Source organism: Meleagris gallopavo, chromosome 3 (assembly GCF_905368555.1).
Source record: "Meleagris gallopavo chromosome 3, MGAL_WU_HG_1.1, whole genome shotgun sequence".
Lineage (NCBI taxonomy): Eukaryota > Metazoa > Chordata > Aves > Galliformes > Phasianidae > Meleagris > Meleagris gallopavo.
The window spans coordinates 5510379-5526048 of record NC_139406.1 but is presented as its reverse complement, the minus strand read 5'-3'; the positions used below and the strand labels follow the sequence as shown (position 1 = coordinate 5526048).

The 15670-nt window shown below is 37.4% G+C and overlaps 1 protein-coding gene across 1 annotated transcript; it reads right to left on the bottom strand.

Moving 5' to 3' along the window:
• Positions 1-1003: 1003 nt before the first annotated feature.
• On the bottom strand, positions 1004-7518 carry PRL (prolactin). The gene is given in 5 exon segments (NM_001303186.1): positions 1004-1430; positions 3343-3522; positions 4863-4970; positions 5782-5963; positions 7463-7518. Coding segments are annotated over 5 exon segments (690 nt in total). The 5' UTR covers positions 7491-7518; the 3' UTR covers positions 1004-1238.
• Positions 7519-15670: the final 8152 nt, after the last annotated feature.

Below are 15670 nucleotides of genomic sequence, written 5' to 3'. Positions count from 1 at the left end.
GATTAAAAGACTATAATAAACATATGTGTATGATTATAATTGCAAGTATCATTTTATCCCTTTTGAAGATGGTTGAAATCAAACCTTTTCTGCAGTTTGTATTATCTAATCTCTTACATTTACTCATTATTTACATAGTACCTATTTACTACTATGTACATTTTGTGTATATGGACATTTATATAGAGGTAAATAACTATTAGGGCTGTGCTAATTTTGTTATTTTATGATGCTTTACTTGTGTTTCAAAAGGAAAACTTTGAAAACTGGGTGTGTCTAAGTACAAAATGAATGGAGATGCTTTGGATTCAGGACAGCAGACAGTTTAGCTCAACTAATGCCTGTTTATAGCTAGAAAGTTTTCTGGGCATCTGCAACCACCACATCACTTGTGAGGAATGTGGAGAGTAGGTGGATAAGATCCTGACTGGATGCCTTGCACTTCCTACTGGGACCTACTAGTTGAAACCTATTGGTTCCTTTTGCCCTCAGGTAGTCACTTAAAGTAATGAGATTTCCTTTGGAAATGCTTTTTCCCCAGACAGTCAATAGAGAAATATGGATCTGTTCTTAAAATTCCAGATGTGTCTTCATGCTCTGTACAGTTGCATATGGAATCAGTGGCTCTGTTAGCCAGGCTTTCTTACGTTTCTGTCCCCTACTCAAGACAGTTTTTGTACCTGATTGAAGGCATGTATCAGCATATCTTGCATTTCAGCCCATACTTTTAGTCTAGGGTAATTTAGTGTGATAGGTGAATATTTTGCTTTGATGTCCTCTCTCTTTTGTTCCCTGTTTTTAGAGACACGCAAAGAGAAATGAAAGCAAGATATCCTGTCATTTATCAGTAGTTGGAGATGAGATCCAAAAGGAAAAGGTTTTGCTAGAGGTGTAAGCCATCCCAGCTATTTTTTTGGATACCACTTGACGTTATGTGATTTTGAATTTAATAATATTTTTATTTGTATCTACACGATCAACTTATCAGTGAAATGCTACTAAGTGAGGAAATTAGGCAGAGGAGTTTATTCTTGTTACACGAGTGACTTGCAGCATTTTAAACACTAAGATAAATGGCACTGAGAGTTGCAGCCAGAATTCACACAAGCATGCCTGAAAGTTACTGATGATCCTGGTGCCGTACGATGTGGCTTTTCATAAAGTTCGCAAGGAAAAGTGGCAAAGCAACAAGAACACCACGGTGAATGGTTGCGGTGAGTTATGCAGCCCAGAGGTACTTAGCAATTGTTATCATGGATTAGGCGGCACTTCAAAACTTTAAGATAGTTGTCGATTTTGTGGGAATCTCTGCGGAGGCAATGCAGCAGGTTGTAAAAAGCAAAGAGTCTGGAGTCCTCATCAGCGAGTTGCAGGGATGGAAGGCCGTCCCACTGAGAGAAAACTTCATTTCCAGCATCGCCAGAATGAATCTAGAGAGACATAATCGTACTGTAAGAGATGATAATCAATCTGACTGGGTGTAGAACAGAGAATTAAGAAATATTGGCCTTGAGGAACGCTAGTTAATAGTGTACAGCTTGTAAAGTGTTTCCTGTTATGGCTCCCTCTGTTCTGCATAGTGTTCTATATATCCTCAAGCAGATTTTGATTGAATTTCCACCAGATATTTCAGTTTATTTCCTTAAAATTTGTAAGCTTAGGCTGTAAGTGTTCTTAGAACTAGTTTGTTAGCAATGTCTAATGGAATTAGACTTTGCAGATAAATCAAACCTTCCTTTGTGCCTGGATTCATCAGTGGCATCTCTCTTTTTGGCTTCCTTCACCTTAAAGTCATTGTAAGCCCTTGTTCTTAGAACTTCTTTGTGTCTCCAGCTTTGCCTCAGTGCGTCTCTTAGGTGGTCTCTCAGATACATGCAGCCTTGTAGAACGTGCTACCAGGCAAATCTCTCATTTTTGTATACCACTAAAGAAAAAACAGAAAGACAATAAAAACTGTGACTGACATAGTGACCTCTAATGCTAGAAAGCTACGTGTAGGAACTTGTTTAATGAGCTAGAATCCAAGGAGAAGATTGGTTTAAGTCTCCTCTTTTGAAAGAGGCAATCATTCATTTTCTCATATCACAGAAATCTACCCTTCATAGGAGGAAGGAAATCTGTGCTTAGTGGTACTGGTGAATCTTATTTTTCACAAGCTATGTTTTCTGAATGCATACAGCAGAATATCTGTGAAGCTTCTTTCACTTAGTTTAAGCAAATGGAAAAAAAAAAAGAAAAACAGATCTGCAATCACTCAAAAACATGGCTTGACAGTAACAAATTTTTCAGTCTTGTCTTCTACCTCCTTGTACAGAAGGGGGTTCCCTTCAGTAAATAATGTGAATGAGAAGGTGATGACAGTATAACTGTAGCAGCGCTTGTCTTCTACTGTTGTCTTGGATTCCCACCTTTTTACACCTGGATATGGGATAGAGATGTACTTGATTACATTGATAAATGCATTTGTGGCCTGAATGAGGTAAGGTTTCTGAGTAAATAGACACCAAAATGAAAGAGAGAAACCCAGTGTAATCCAGCAGAAGATGGTAGATACAGGGATGGTGGTGCTCTTAATGCTATTCAACTGCTCTAAAGCAAAAGCTGGTGAACTGAGAACTTGCTATTAACATATAGCTCACTGACAGATTGATGTATAGGGACTACTGAGGGCCTCTTTAAAAATAAACAGACTGGAGTTGATTTTATTCAAGAAGGCTTTTTGATCAATTGCTGATAACAAGGAGTATTCTACTTTGGGTTTTGTCAAACAACAGCTTTGTTTTCTAAGTCTCCAAGTGTAGGGGGAGCCAAGTCAGACTCATAGTTCCAAAGAACCAGTGTGGTGGAACTGGAGACTGAACCAGACTGGTAGGACTTTGTTATGTACCATCACAATAGGCCAGACTTCCAGAACAGTTCTAAACATACTATCCATTTCCAAAAACTATACACAATACTTACATGTATATAGAAATAAGCTTATAAATACCCATAACTATGTGGATGTGCAAAAATACGGACACGTGCTACACAAGTTTGAAATTCAAAAATGCCCAGAGATGAAATGAAGGCTTCCAATCCTGATGATCACACTTTCTCTTGAAGCAGGACTGAGAGTTGTGTTGTGTTGTGCTGTACAATCACATCATGTTCTCTTTTTAGAAATCACAAGAGAGCAGAAAAAGTTATAGCTGAATCTGAGAACTTTTTAGCTATCTTATCTCCCTTTCCCCCCCCTTCTTATCTACTGTTTTCTTTCCTCTTCAAGTAGAGAGATCCAGTCACTGCACATGGCTTCTTTGCACCAATAAGCTGGAAGGACTGTAAGGACCTAATACTTACCCGCCCAACGATTTTCTCCATTCCTTCTAAAAGCCTCTTGTTTTGCTCCTCAATCTCTACAGCCTTCCAGAGGATGGTATCTGGAGCTTCTTTGATTCTTTGCACTTCAGAGGCCAGATGGATCAGGGGATCATTCCAGGAACGCAGCACTCCCAGTATCAAATTCAGTAGCTCTTCGTGCTGGTCATCCATGTTAAGAAAAGGTAGTTAAAATAGGAAGCTATATGCTGGCAGCATTAGGAGGCAATTAAAGCAATGTCCTCAAATGCAGAAATTTGGGAATTTACTCCACTGACTGCTCCCTACAGCCTATCTTAGATATCTGTGCAATTTTTGATATATGTCATTGTTGTTATTGTGTGCAATATTAGCGCAGTTACAGTAATTTTATGGAAAATATCTATAAATCCTCTCCACTTTACAAACTAGTAGGCAGAACTATATTTCATGTCTTTGCAAAAAAAAAAAAAAGTGAAAAATTTTATCTGATTTTAATGAACATTTTATAATCCAACGATTTTCATTTTTTTAAGTTTAGTATGGAATGGAAAATGGAAATTATTGTTAACCACTAAATAGCTTTTATTACTTCTGCATAACTCATCTGCCTTCCCCTTTGAACAATGGTGCTTCTAGCAATAGCTCTCTGATTTTGAAAATTGTTCTTTCTTGTGGGCAAATGAAAATTCATAAAGCTTATGGTTATGGTAATGTTCAACCATTTCTTCTTTGCTAGATACTCTGCATCTGAACACAACCAGACTTTTTATATACCCAGATGGTTATTCTGGCACTGCAAGGCTATTACTGCTGTGAAACTGATAAAAATTTCTCCCTGATACATTCACATTCATACACCTGTGCTTATTTTTTTTTTTTTCTCCAGGGTATTTTCAAATTTTATCTGTGAGCATAGGCCAAACAAGACTATCTTCATTTTTAAGTCATTATGAAATTGATGTATGTACAGGTTTCTCTTTGCAAGTATTTTGCAGTGTTTTACTCTACTGTCTTTGTCTTTGAATGATGATGTGACCATTTTTGCCTTCTATTAACTGCAAAAGTAAATATTTAGCATTTTCTAGGTAATGTCAGTGTCTTCAGTTCCAGTAAACCATTTTCCTTTGCCTACATACAATATTCACTATATAGCCAATGTATTTTTATGTTTGTTATAGTTGTCTATAAGGTGTTTTAAAATAATGTTCAGAGCTTGTAGCATTCTGAATACTGTAGAAGCACAATAACTGGCTTTGCTCCATGAGGTTAGGTTGTAATTGGAAGTAAGATGCAATGTCTGAAAGCAACATACAGAAAAATGAGTCACTGGTCTTGTATATTCTGTACAGTCTGAAACTTAGCATCTGCAGATGTCTTGGCTTTTTTCTTTCTGGCTTTATTTCATTCTAAAAGATCTGATTTCCCTCTGTCTCTGTCTGCCCCCTCTCTAGTCTTTTTCCTCCCTCTTTTTTTTTCCCACACTCCGTCTCACAGTCATTGGCATTAGATGTAGGACTTACATGAATCTGCTGAGTTTGCTCCTTATCTTCAGGAGTGGTTAAGGAGGAAGTGTGGCAGCCATTAACAGCTTTTGTAATGAAACCCCGACCCTGAGCATAGCGTTCATCCTGCAGATCATCAAGGAGAGGTTTTTTTTAATATAAATAAGTAGAGCTGCAATTCAAACATTATACTAACCTATTGTTGTTCCATTGCTTTTGGCCTCAAGTTGCACCAGGGGAGGTTTAGGTTGGGTATCAGGAAAAACTGCTTTACAGAGAGGGTTGTTAAGCACTGCAGTGGGCCCCCCAGGGATGTGGTTGAGTCACCATCCCTGGATGTGTTTAAAAACCATTTGGATGTGGTGCTCAGGGACATGATTTAGCAGAGGGTTGTTAGAGTTAGGGTAGTATGGCTAGGTTGTGGTTGGACTCGATGATCTTCAAGGTCTTTTCCAACCTGAGCGATTCTATGATTCTGTGATTCTATCACTACTTTTATTCTGTAAAGGTCAGAAGTTTCTGGTGAGTATTTACAGTTAAAGAAACACAAACTTATTTCATACATAACGAATGATAGGAAAATTGTATCTTTTATTAGAATGTTGGGGATCTTAGCAATGGCCAGCACTGTAAGCCACCTTTAAGACTATATTATGAAACCATAATACTCCTGGAGGTGTTCAAGATCAGGTTGCATGAGGCCTTGGGCAGCCTGATCTAGTGGTTGGCAGCCCTGCCCATAGCAGTGGGGTTGGAGTCTGATGATCTTTAAGATCCCTTCTGACCTAAGCCATTCTATGATTCTATGATCACTGTCTATGCCACAGTCATATTTGTTTACATACTTAAAAGTTTCATATATTAATATGTTTGTGCTCAAAAAACACTGAAGTGGATTTTGCATGTTCTCACTCCCAAGAAAATAGAAAGTACTTACAAATTCATTGAAAATTTCTGAAGAGAGGAAGTGTATGTAGTGTGAAAGTCTAACTGCCCGATCAAAAAGCTCCCCAAGGGAAACTTGGCAGTTGACAGATCCACTGGAGCAGATTGGCAAGGAGGTCACTCCTTCCTTGGTCAGAAGCATGTTGGATACCAGAAGAACCGCCAGCAACAAACCTGTTCAGGTTTGGAACAAACCAAAATGGGAACATATTGACGAAAGCATGCATTTGGAAATAGCTATCAGAGGCAAATGATCAGCATGCAGGGATGTTGGCTGTGCTCAGCCACACGGCTCAGAGTATCCAATGAGCTGACTCTTGAAAATAAACAGAAGATGAAAGCACTGACCTTAGATTATTCTTTCTCCCCTCCATCATCCTACCCGTATAGCAGAACCTCCTACAGAGTTTGAGGAGATATGGTAACCTGTGTTACGGTACACTATATTCCAAAATCTCTACCTACTGTGCTTGACTTTATTATGTAATGATAAATGAAAGAAAGAAAAACAAACTTCTTTAGAAAGTAGATTACTCTTTCTCTCTCTCTCTCTCTCTCTCCTTTTTTTTTTTTTGCTTTGGTTTTCTCTCTTCCTCCCACAGGTCCTTTCCTTCTTTGCAAACATTTGGAATTCAAATTAATTTTGTGGGAAGGTGGTTAGGTCACTTTTTAAAGGTTTTGATTGTCCTGGGAGTTCTTTCAGAAGACTTCCAGCATCTGTGCTGCTTTCCTATTTAGAATTTAACCCTAAATTACCTACTACTAAGAAAACAGGCAATATTCAACTTTTCTCCTGAACTTCTGAAACTGATACAAGGGCCTTCTAATTACCTAAGAGACAGAAGTTCATCTGCTTAAAAGTTTTAATATTAACACTGTCAAGTTTTCAATTCAGCAAAACAAAATATGCAGAGAAAAACAATAGAAAACTTTAAAAGCAAATATTTGGTAAATGGATGTAATTATTCAAAGAATACTGTTTTGTGCTCTGAGTTTTGGTTCTCAAAATTGACCTGCTACATGCATTGGCTCACTATATTCACTCTCAAGGCAAAGTTCAAATATACTCCATAAATCACCAGAAGTATCCCTAATGTTATCACATGATGGATTTCTTTCTAGCTCTCAGTTCAAGAAATGTGCTCCCATTTACACAATATTGAAGTAAAACATTCTCCTCCTCCATGAATAATCTCCTCCAGTTAGAACAGTGTTCTGGGGAATGATTGTATGAATAAGAAAACTCAAGACTTGCTGGCTTAGAAAGTTAAAAGTGATTATGAAATCATTTACTTCCCAATGATTCAATTGCTTCTGGACTCTGTGGATGATGACTTTAAGTCATTGCCTTCTGACCATTGTTGTGAGTAGTGGAGCAGTCAGAATCCAGTCCTTTGTGTGCACGTATCAGATCCTTCAAGTCAATTTTCTGTGACACTGCTTAGTGCAAAGGTAGTCCAGGAGACCGAAGACTGAATAAAGGGAGGATCAAGCTTCCTTCTAGTTCCAAGGACTGAACACTAAAATTTGAGGTGGAGGCAAGCTTCACCACTATTGGAAAACTGAGAGGCTGGAAAAACTTAGTTTCTAGAATTGTTACCCTCCAGCTTCTTCTTAATTCAATCAAAACCTAAACATAGAAGTTATCAGACAGGGAATAGCAAAAGTCTTACCTTTCAATGAAGCCCCTGTGTTGCTCATGGTAGGGATTCTCTGTGATGACTTGCTCTACCAGAAAGAAGTCTCAATACCTGCTCTTACTTTCTGCATGTCAGATTTATATACACCATCCGGGGTCCAGTTTGCATACATTCAGCAGGTTGTGGAGTTTACCTCGGTAATTACAAACATCAAATTGCCTCTCTTCCACATTCATATTCAATACTTGCTTTTGGGTTCTTTTTTTTTTTTTTTTTTTTTTTTTTTTTAACTGTGAGTGGGAATTTCATTAAAAATTTCAGTTGTGGGATGCTGAGTATGGCTGGATGAAGAGAACGCCAAAATTTTGCACTGAATTAGTTGCAAATGCCACTGATCCTTGAAAGGTCCGGTCCAGTTGTCAGTTCTGAGACTGTTATCCTCTATGTTTATAAAATGTTGTTCATCCCTGCAGATATCTTCTGTTTCTTCCTTGTCTCTTCACCCTCCAATTCTAGCTATTTCTGGAAAGGAAATAATACAATTTCTACAGTAAGAGAAAGAATAGGAATTGTACTGAAGTTGATCCAGAGAATGTGAATGGAGGCTTCTGGAAAGACAGGTCATTATTATACGTAGTGTGTGTTTGTCTCCATACAGCTAAAAAGGATATTATTTACCAACAGATAATGATATAACTGGTACTAAGGATGAGATAAGTTGAGAAACAGGGACAGTTGTCATTAAAAAAGTAATAATTTGTAACAACGAAGAGGAAGAATTTGTATGCTTACTGTTTAATCATAAACATTTTGTAATTAAATCAGCATTATTTTAAAAGCTTCCGAACCATGAAATCATTTTCTATATATGAAAATTCTTTGCGTAAAAGATGTGCATGTCCACCATAATCACAGTATATGCTGTCGTAATCAGTGGAATCTGATTCCTGATCTAATGTGTCTGTGGTAATCTGCAACCTAGCTTCAGCAGGTTGGCCCTGTTTTCTTGTTGTGTGAGGTTCATCTGCACGAATATGTTAGCAAATGCGTAATCTCTCATCTGTTTCTCAGATGCATTTATCCACGAAAAGACCTTCTAAATTAGATGATCATAATGAATAAGGTATACAGTGTTAATGAATTTTCTTGCCTCTAGACAACTTGTTCTGTACATGTGGAACAGGTATGTGTATAATCCTGAATCTCCCATTATTTCGTAACTGTGGCTGTGCTTTTTGAAGCAATAATAAACAAAACCCACCAGACACTTTCCTGTGTTACTGTGATGATTTGGCAGGGTGGTTGGACTAGATGATCTCCGGAGGTTCCCTCCTACCCCTACAATTCTGTGATTCTATGAAGGGAGAAAAAAGGTAGACCTTTTTTAGTACAGGCTGGGGGCTGACCTGCTGGAAAGGAGCTCTGCTGAGAAGACCTAGATGTCCTGGTAGACAACAGGTTGACCGTGGGCTAGCAGTGTGCCCTTGCGGCCAACAAGGCCAATGGTATCTTGAGATGCATTAAAAGGAATGTAGTCAGCAGGTTAAGGGAGGTGACTTTCCCCCTCTACTCTGCCCTGATGAGGCCATGTCTTGAGTACTGTGCCCAGTTCTGGGCTCCTCACTTCAAGAAAATCAGGGAACTACTGGAAAGAGTTCAGTGGGAGACCACAAATATGACTGGGCCTGGAGCATCTTCCTTCTGAGGAAAGGATCAGAGACCTGGGGTCACACAACCTGGAGAAGATTGAGTGGATCTCATCAATGCTTATAGATATCTAAAGGGATGAGAATGGGGCCAGGCTCTTTTTGGTGGTGCCAAGTGACAGAACAAGGAGCAATGGGGATAAACTGTAACACAGGAAGTTCCATATGAACATTAGAAAAAACTTTACTTTTAGGGTGACAGAGCAGTGGAACAAGCTGCCCAGAGAGATTGATGAGTGTCCTCTGGAGATACTCAAAATCTTCCTGGGCAGTTTCCTGTACAACCTACTATAGGTAACCTGCATTAGCAGAGGTCTTTGGACTCAGTGATCTCCAGGATGTGCCTTCCAACCCCTATGATTCTATGATTCAGGGGATAAAGCATGGAAGACATCCACTGGGAAGCAATAAAGGGAGATGCTTCAGCAGTAAACGAGAACTGGTAGTAAGTAGTCTACATCTTCTAAGATCTAGCATGATTTCTAGAACAGTTTGTTCTGTTCAGAGTCTGGGTCTGGTTTGGAAATTGAGGCTTTACTGAGTACATGAAGTCGTTGCCTCCAGCTGAGATAAATTTAATCTGATCAAGGCACTTAGAACAGGGCCACAGCCAAAACACTAGAATGGATGGTGGAAAGATAGCTTCTTCTATCATGCATAGTTTATGCTCTTGATTTAATTCATCTTCTCTACCCAAGATATTACAGATAAGACTGAAAAATCCTTGTGTCTTATAACGTTAGAGGAGTCCTATGAGTAAAAGGAACAAGCATTTCTCAACTCACCATTTGCTCCTTCATTTACCACTTTGCTTTTCTTGTCATTCTGAGGAGTTGATAAGTAATGCCAAAATAAAACACAGACTTTATTATTATCAGGAATTAGATAACAAAGGAAGGCATTCACAAAGGCAGGAGATAAAATGCCTGTACAACTATAGAAGGAAGAAGCATCAACTAAAGTTAGGATCCTCATGTGACTTAAGTTCTAGAAAATCCTGTCTCTTGCTCTGTAAAAGGAATACAAGTACCCTAAATGTAGATTGTAGTATAATTTATACTAAACCATTGCAGGATGTTTTAATTAAATTATTCCACCACATAATTACATACATTGCTTTTCTCTTGTGCCTTTCATCCTGAAATGCTTTACAAACATGAATGGAATAAAATTCTCAGCAGTTAAAAATCACTGGCAGAAGGACAGAAGAAACTCTCTACAAAGTACGTAAATGTAAAGGTAAATTTCTTTTATCAGGTGTGAGAACTAATGTAGAGGTTAAGATGCTTATTCATAGCTGTACAGGAAGGGGGAAAAAATCCAGATTCCCAGACCTGTACTTTAAATAAAGACTTTAAATAACGTTCCTTGCTAATATGAAAACAAAGCAAAGATGAGAGAAAAGGATCAAGAGGAAAAATATGACAAAATAAATAGGTCCAAATATTAATTTTATTTTATAAATTAGGAATTGAGTTCTATTTAGAAGCTGAAAAAAAACCCTTAAAAGTAGCCGAAAATAACCCTCCCTCTTCCTTTTAAAATGGTTCTGGGTTATGTCCTGTAAAGGATTTAACTGTGCCTATCTTCTCCAAAATGTTCCCTGATACTTGGTAAAGGAAGCTGATCCTTGCTCCTAATAGTCTCCTAATTCTAAGAGCACCTCAGGACAGCACTGCAGAGAGCTAGATAAGCATCAGAACCAGAAGGGAATCTTCCTAGAACAACTTAATACAGAATAGCTGTGAAGAGCTGTATGTTTCTGTCTTCTTTCACTTTTACCTTAGGAATTTAATTGAATTGATATTTTCTAAATGTTCATGCTCCTTTTATTTTCAAAAATTTTATGGAAGCAAAATTATTAGATTGTTACCAACTAATGGATGTTTGCTGAACATTTATGGAGACCAAACAATGCATGTAAGCACAGTGAGGCGGTGGGTGGTTTGTTTAAGCAGTGGCAACAGTGCCAATAATCAGCTCTGCTGGTGCAGATTTTTACGAGACCAGCATGCAGGTTCTTGTTCATGGATGATGAAAATGCATAGCTCATGGTGGTGACTATGTTGAAAAGCAGTGATCTGTAGCTGAGATTTTCTTCTATCAAATAGCATGATTGTGCTCTTTGTTATTTGCTATTGGTTGTAGTTTCCATGGAAATAAATAAATAGGAGACATTACTTTTGAAGTGACCTACATACGTATGTCTTAGCTCATTGCTAGAACTTCACAAACATTACATGTGATGTATCAGTATTAAAGAAAACAGCATTCTGTGGTCATTTCTCAATAATCTTATCTACCCATCTCATACCAGCTGACTGGCCATGCATTAGACTGTCACATTTTAATTCAGAACTATTGATTGGTACTGAAAGATCAAATACTCTGATCCTATTTTACATATTAATTAAATTTCTTGCGGTATGAAAATTGTTGTGGCTGACTGATACCTGTCACAGAAGAATGAAAGATCTTTTCCAGGTTCTTTCTGGGATGCTTTCTTTTCAGTAGGGGAACTGAAAAGTGGGAAATGCCACTTGATTTGTTTTTTTACTGAGCTGGAAGTAGATTTAATAACAGAACATGAGTTAATACAGAAATTTGAAACTCCAAATTTTTGGCTATGCTTTTAAAAGATGATCCCTGTGTTATGAATTCAGATGACTGAGCATGCAAAAATGAATTTGCAAATAAATTTCTCTACATTATATGAACTTTTTACTCCTCTGATGCACAGGATCTGCAATCTTAATTTACATATGAGAGTCAGAAATAAAATAAAACCACTGAAAATGTAGTTCTCTTTTTCCTTTTGTAGAATAATTTACTTAGTTACCCAATCAACTTAATTGAATGGTTGACTTTGGAAATAAACAAAGATGTTAGATCTGGATCAAAAAGAAACCCTCAGAGAACTTTAATGTTTTGAATGTGGAAAATATAATCTGAGTAGGAAAGTAAACAGTATATTTGCAATCTAGATAGTTCCAAATGACAAATGGTTTTGGTTGTAGTTTTTTTTTTTTTTTTTTTTCCCCTAATTACTCCCCCTAATGTCCACTAAATTGTTATTCAAAATTCAAATGGTTTCCAAAGATTCTGTAAAACAAGGGATTTTCCTCTCCCTCTTCTTTATCTAGGGAATAGGAGAATTTTAATAGCATTCTCCCTGAATGTTTGTTTCAGCAGAAACAGCAAAATGCATATTGGACTATTTCTTAGTATGATCTCTGCGTGAAGAGATCTACTGGTAAAATATAGATAAGAACATAAGGAAAAATTGTTCCATATGGAGAAAAAAAGATGGAAATCTTTGGAAGAATTTCAGTTTATTTTTAGTTTAAGTTCTACTGTGATTTCAGAAGTAGACATAAAAAGGAAATGGAAGAACGTGTTTCAAAAATTATTTATTAGCATTGCCACTATGATGACATACTGTCGAATGCACCATGAAATATTGTGTGAATTTCAGCTAATAACCACCAGAAAAGCAGTGGAATTAACAAAAAGCAAAGCAAATGCTAGCTTCTGTATATTGATCTTGTTGTTTGCAGCGTGTGGCTCTGTGTTCACTTATGTTTTATCTGTATGTTGTCAAATAATCTATCACAGAATCACAGAACATTTTGGGTTGCAAGGAACCTTACAGACCATCTAGTTCGAACACCTTCCTGCCATACACAGAGTTGTTATCCACTTGATCAGGTTGCCCAGAGCCCCATTCAACTTGGCCTTGAACGCCTCCAAGGACGGGGCATCCACAGCTTCTCTGGACAACTTGTTTTAGTACCTTTCCACTCTCCTAGTGAAAAATTTCCTTCTGATATCTAACCTAATCCTACCCAATTTGAGCTAATACTACTGTTTTTACCACACTCTGTGACAAAGAATCCTTGCCCAGTTTTCTTGTGTGCCTTCTTTTGTTACTATGAAGTGTCCCCAGAGCCCTCTCCTCTCTGGCCTCAGCAACCCCAATTCCTTAGTCTGTCTCCATAAGAGAAGTTCTTCAGCCTTCTGACCATCCTTGCGCCTTGCTCTGGATCCACTTCAACAGGTCCATGTCCTTCTCGTGCTGGAGGCCCCAGACTTGGACACAGTACTTCTAGCAGTGTAAGTTTGATCTGGATCACACATAACTGCATTATGTCACTAGCTGAATTTTCTAGAGACTATGTTATGATACTTTTGCTGGCTTGGTATTTGATACCAGGTTTATTTGATTGGTGAAAGATGGAAAGGGCAGTGAAGCTGGTGAGTGTTCTGGAGCACAAGTCTTATCAGAAGGGACTGAGGGAATGGGGCTTGTTTAGTCTGGAGGTGAAGAGGCTCAGAGGAGACCTTTCTAGTCTCTGCAACTATCTGAACGGAGGTTGTGGCAAAGTGGGAGTTGGCCTTTTCAATTCTGTAACTAGCAATAGAATGAGAGGGAATGGCCTCATGTTGTGCCAGAGGAGGTTCAGGTTGGATATTAGGAAAAATTTCTTCTCTGAAAGAGTGGTCAGACACTGGATCAGGCTGCCTACGAAGATGGTAGGGTCACCATCCCTGGAGGAGTTCAAATAACATTTAGATATGGTACTAAGCAACGTGGTTTGATGGGGAAATATTGGTGGTAATGGACGTTTGGACTGAATGGTCTTGGAGGTCTTTTCCAACCTTGGTGATTCTATGATTCTATGAATCTGACATCTGCTTTGACAAAGTTATTCTACAAAAAATTTGTATAAATTTGAAATGGTAGAGAGAGCTTGTGTTGGATGTTTGCATTTTTCAGAGCTAAAATACTACTGATTTTAAGAGTAAAGACAAATAAGGGGGAAAATATTTTGAATAGACTCCTGGTAGCATTGCTGTACATTTGAGGATCTGAGAAGTTCAGCCAGCTTCTTCTGTCAAATTTCAGTCCAGTTATCGTTTTGGGATGGTGGATTTATACACTTGGCCACAGTTAGATCGATTTCCAAAGTTGTAAGGCATAGTCCTTTCCAAATGGAGTTTTACAATAATTGAAGCATTTGCCCATTTTGACACATAGGATGCGTTTACTGCTAAGAACTTCACTTTAATGTTCTTTCTTAATACAAGAAAAAGTATGCTTCTTTCTGAGGCCTACTGAACATAACTCCAAAAAAGGGAGATGGAGTGATTAAAAAGTCTGTCCATTTTGCTTATTTTCCCATACATTTGGTTTTATCTCTTAATTTATTTTTAATGACTACATTCTGCTATGAGCAGTGAGCTATTTTGCATAAAATCCCGATTTCAACTGATTGCATTCTTTAGTATAAAGTAGAACAAGTTTCAAGAATTTACTTAGGCATGCCGCAGTGGAACTCACTAGTGGACTAGGTAATTACTGGTATTGTTTTAAGAATTATATTTGTATAACACATTTTTAAATAAAAAGTAATAAAGAGTGAAATTGCCATCAGGAAGCTGTAATTTTACTGCTAACAAGTGGGAGACGGGAAAGAAGAACCCAGTTTATTTGCATATTTTTAATTCTATGGATAAATGCACCACTGAAAAAACATTTTCTTAACTGCTTGAGAAGTAGAGTCTGTAAAAGTAAGAGGATTTTTTTTTTTTTTAATTACAAATACACTGGAAAAAGCAGTGAAGTGTGCATGGAGGTTTTGAGCATATTTCAGTAGGTAAGTATTTTCAAGGATTGTGGTAAATATGCTTTTGTTCTACAATGTAGTGTTTGATAGTATCCTGAAATAGCACATGGAGATTTTGTCCTGAGTTTTAGAATAATCACTTCCTAAAGATCGTTATTCTTCCTGTGTTAAGTACTCTTTGGTCAGATAATTTCTGGTATATATGTAAAGATTGAGAGAAGAGGAAAAGTGAGTAGAAAAATTTATGGGGTTGGGAGGGTGGATGTGATATTAGCTGAAAGCAGGCAGAGGTCAAAGCTGACATTCTTGCTTCTTTGAGAGGATTTCAGTCTTAGCTGTGCTCTTATCAGAAGGAGGAATGCATATTGCTACTTGAAATTCTCAATTTCATAATGGGATAGAGGTGATACGGAAAAAATGTGACCTTAAGTTCATACTTCATATTTAAGGAAATATTCAATATCAGGTGTTTCTCTTACTGATTCCAAAATCTAATTAAGTTTTTCCTCTTCATTTTCTTGTTACCACCTCTAAAACAAATACATAAAAATAAATAAATAAATAAATAAATAAATAAATAAATAAATAAATTTATTTTAATTGAAGGAATGAGGTTTGTATGTAGCAGGAATCTTGTGATCCATAGGAAATTTGGAGCTTAAATTCTTGTTCAGTGTCTCATTATAACTATTTTATCAATTCACTGCATTTTGCAGATATTTTAATTAAGCTTGTCATATTTATTAAACACAGACTAGTAATTAATACTTGGAAAACAGATGAAATTGCTTTGGTAAAAGGCATTCAAATTCTTCTCAAAGCTCAAGTGATTTCTTAGGGGAAGAAACGTGAGAGGGGTTATTCTGTGACTGTATATTCCAAGGTATTAAAAAGAAATGTGTGCTGTA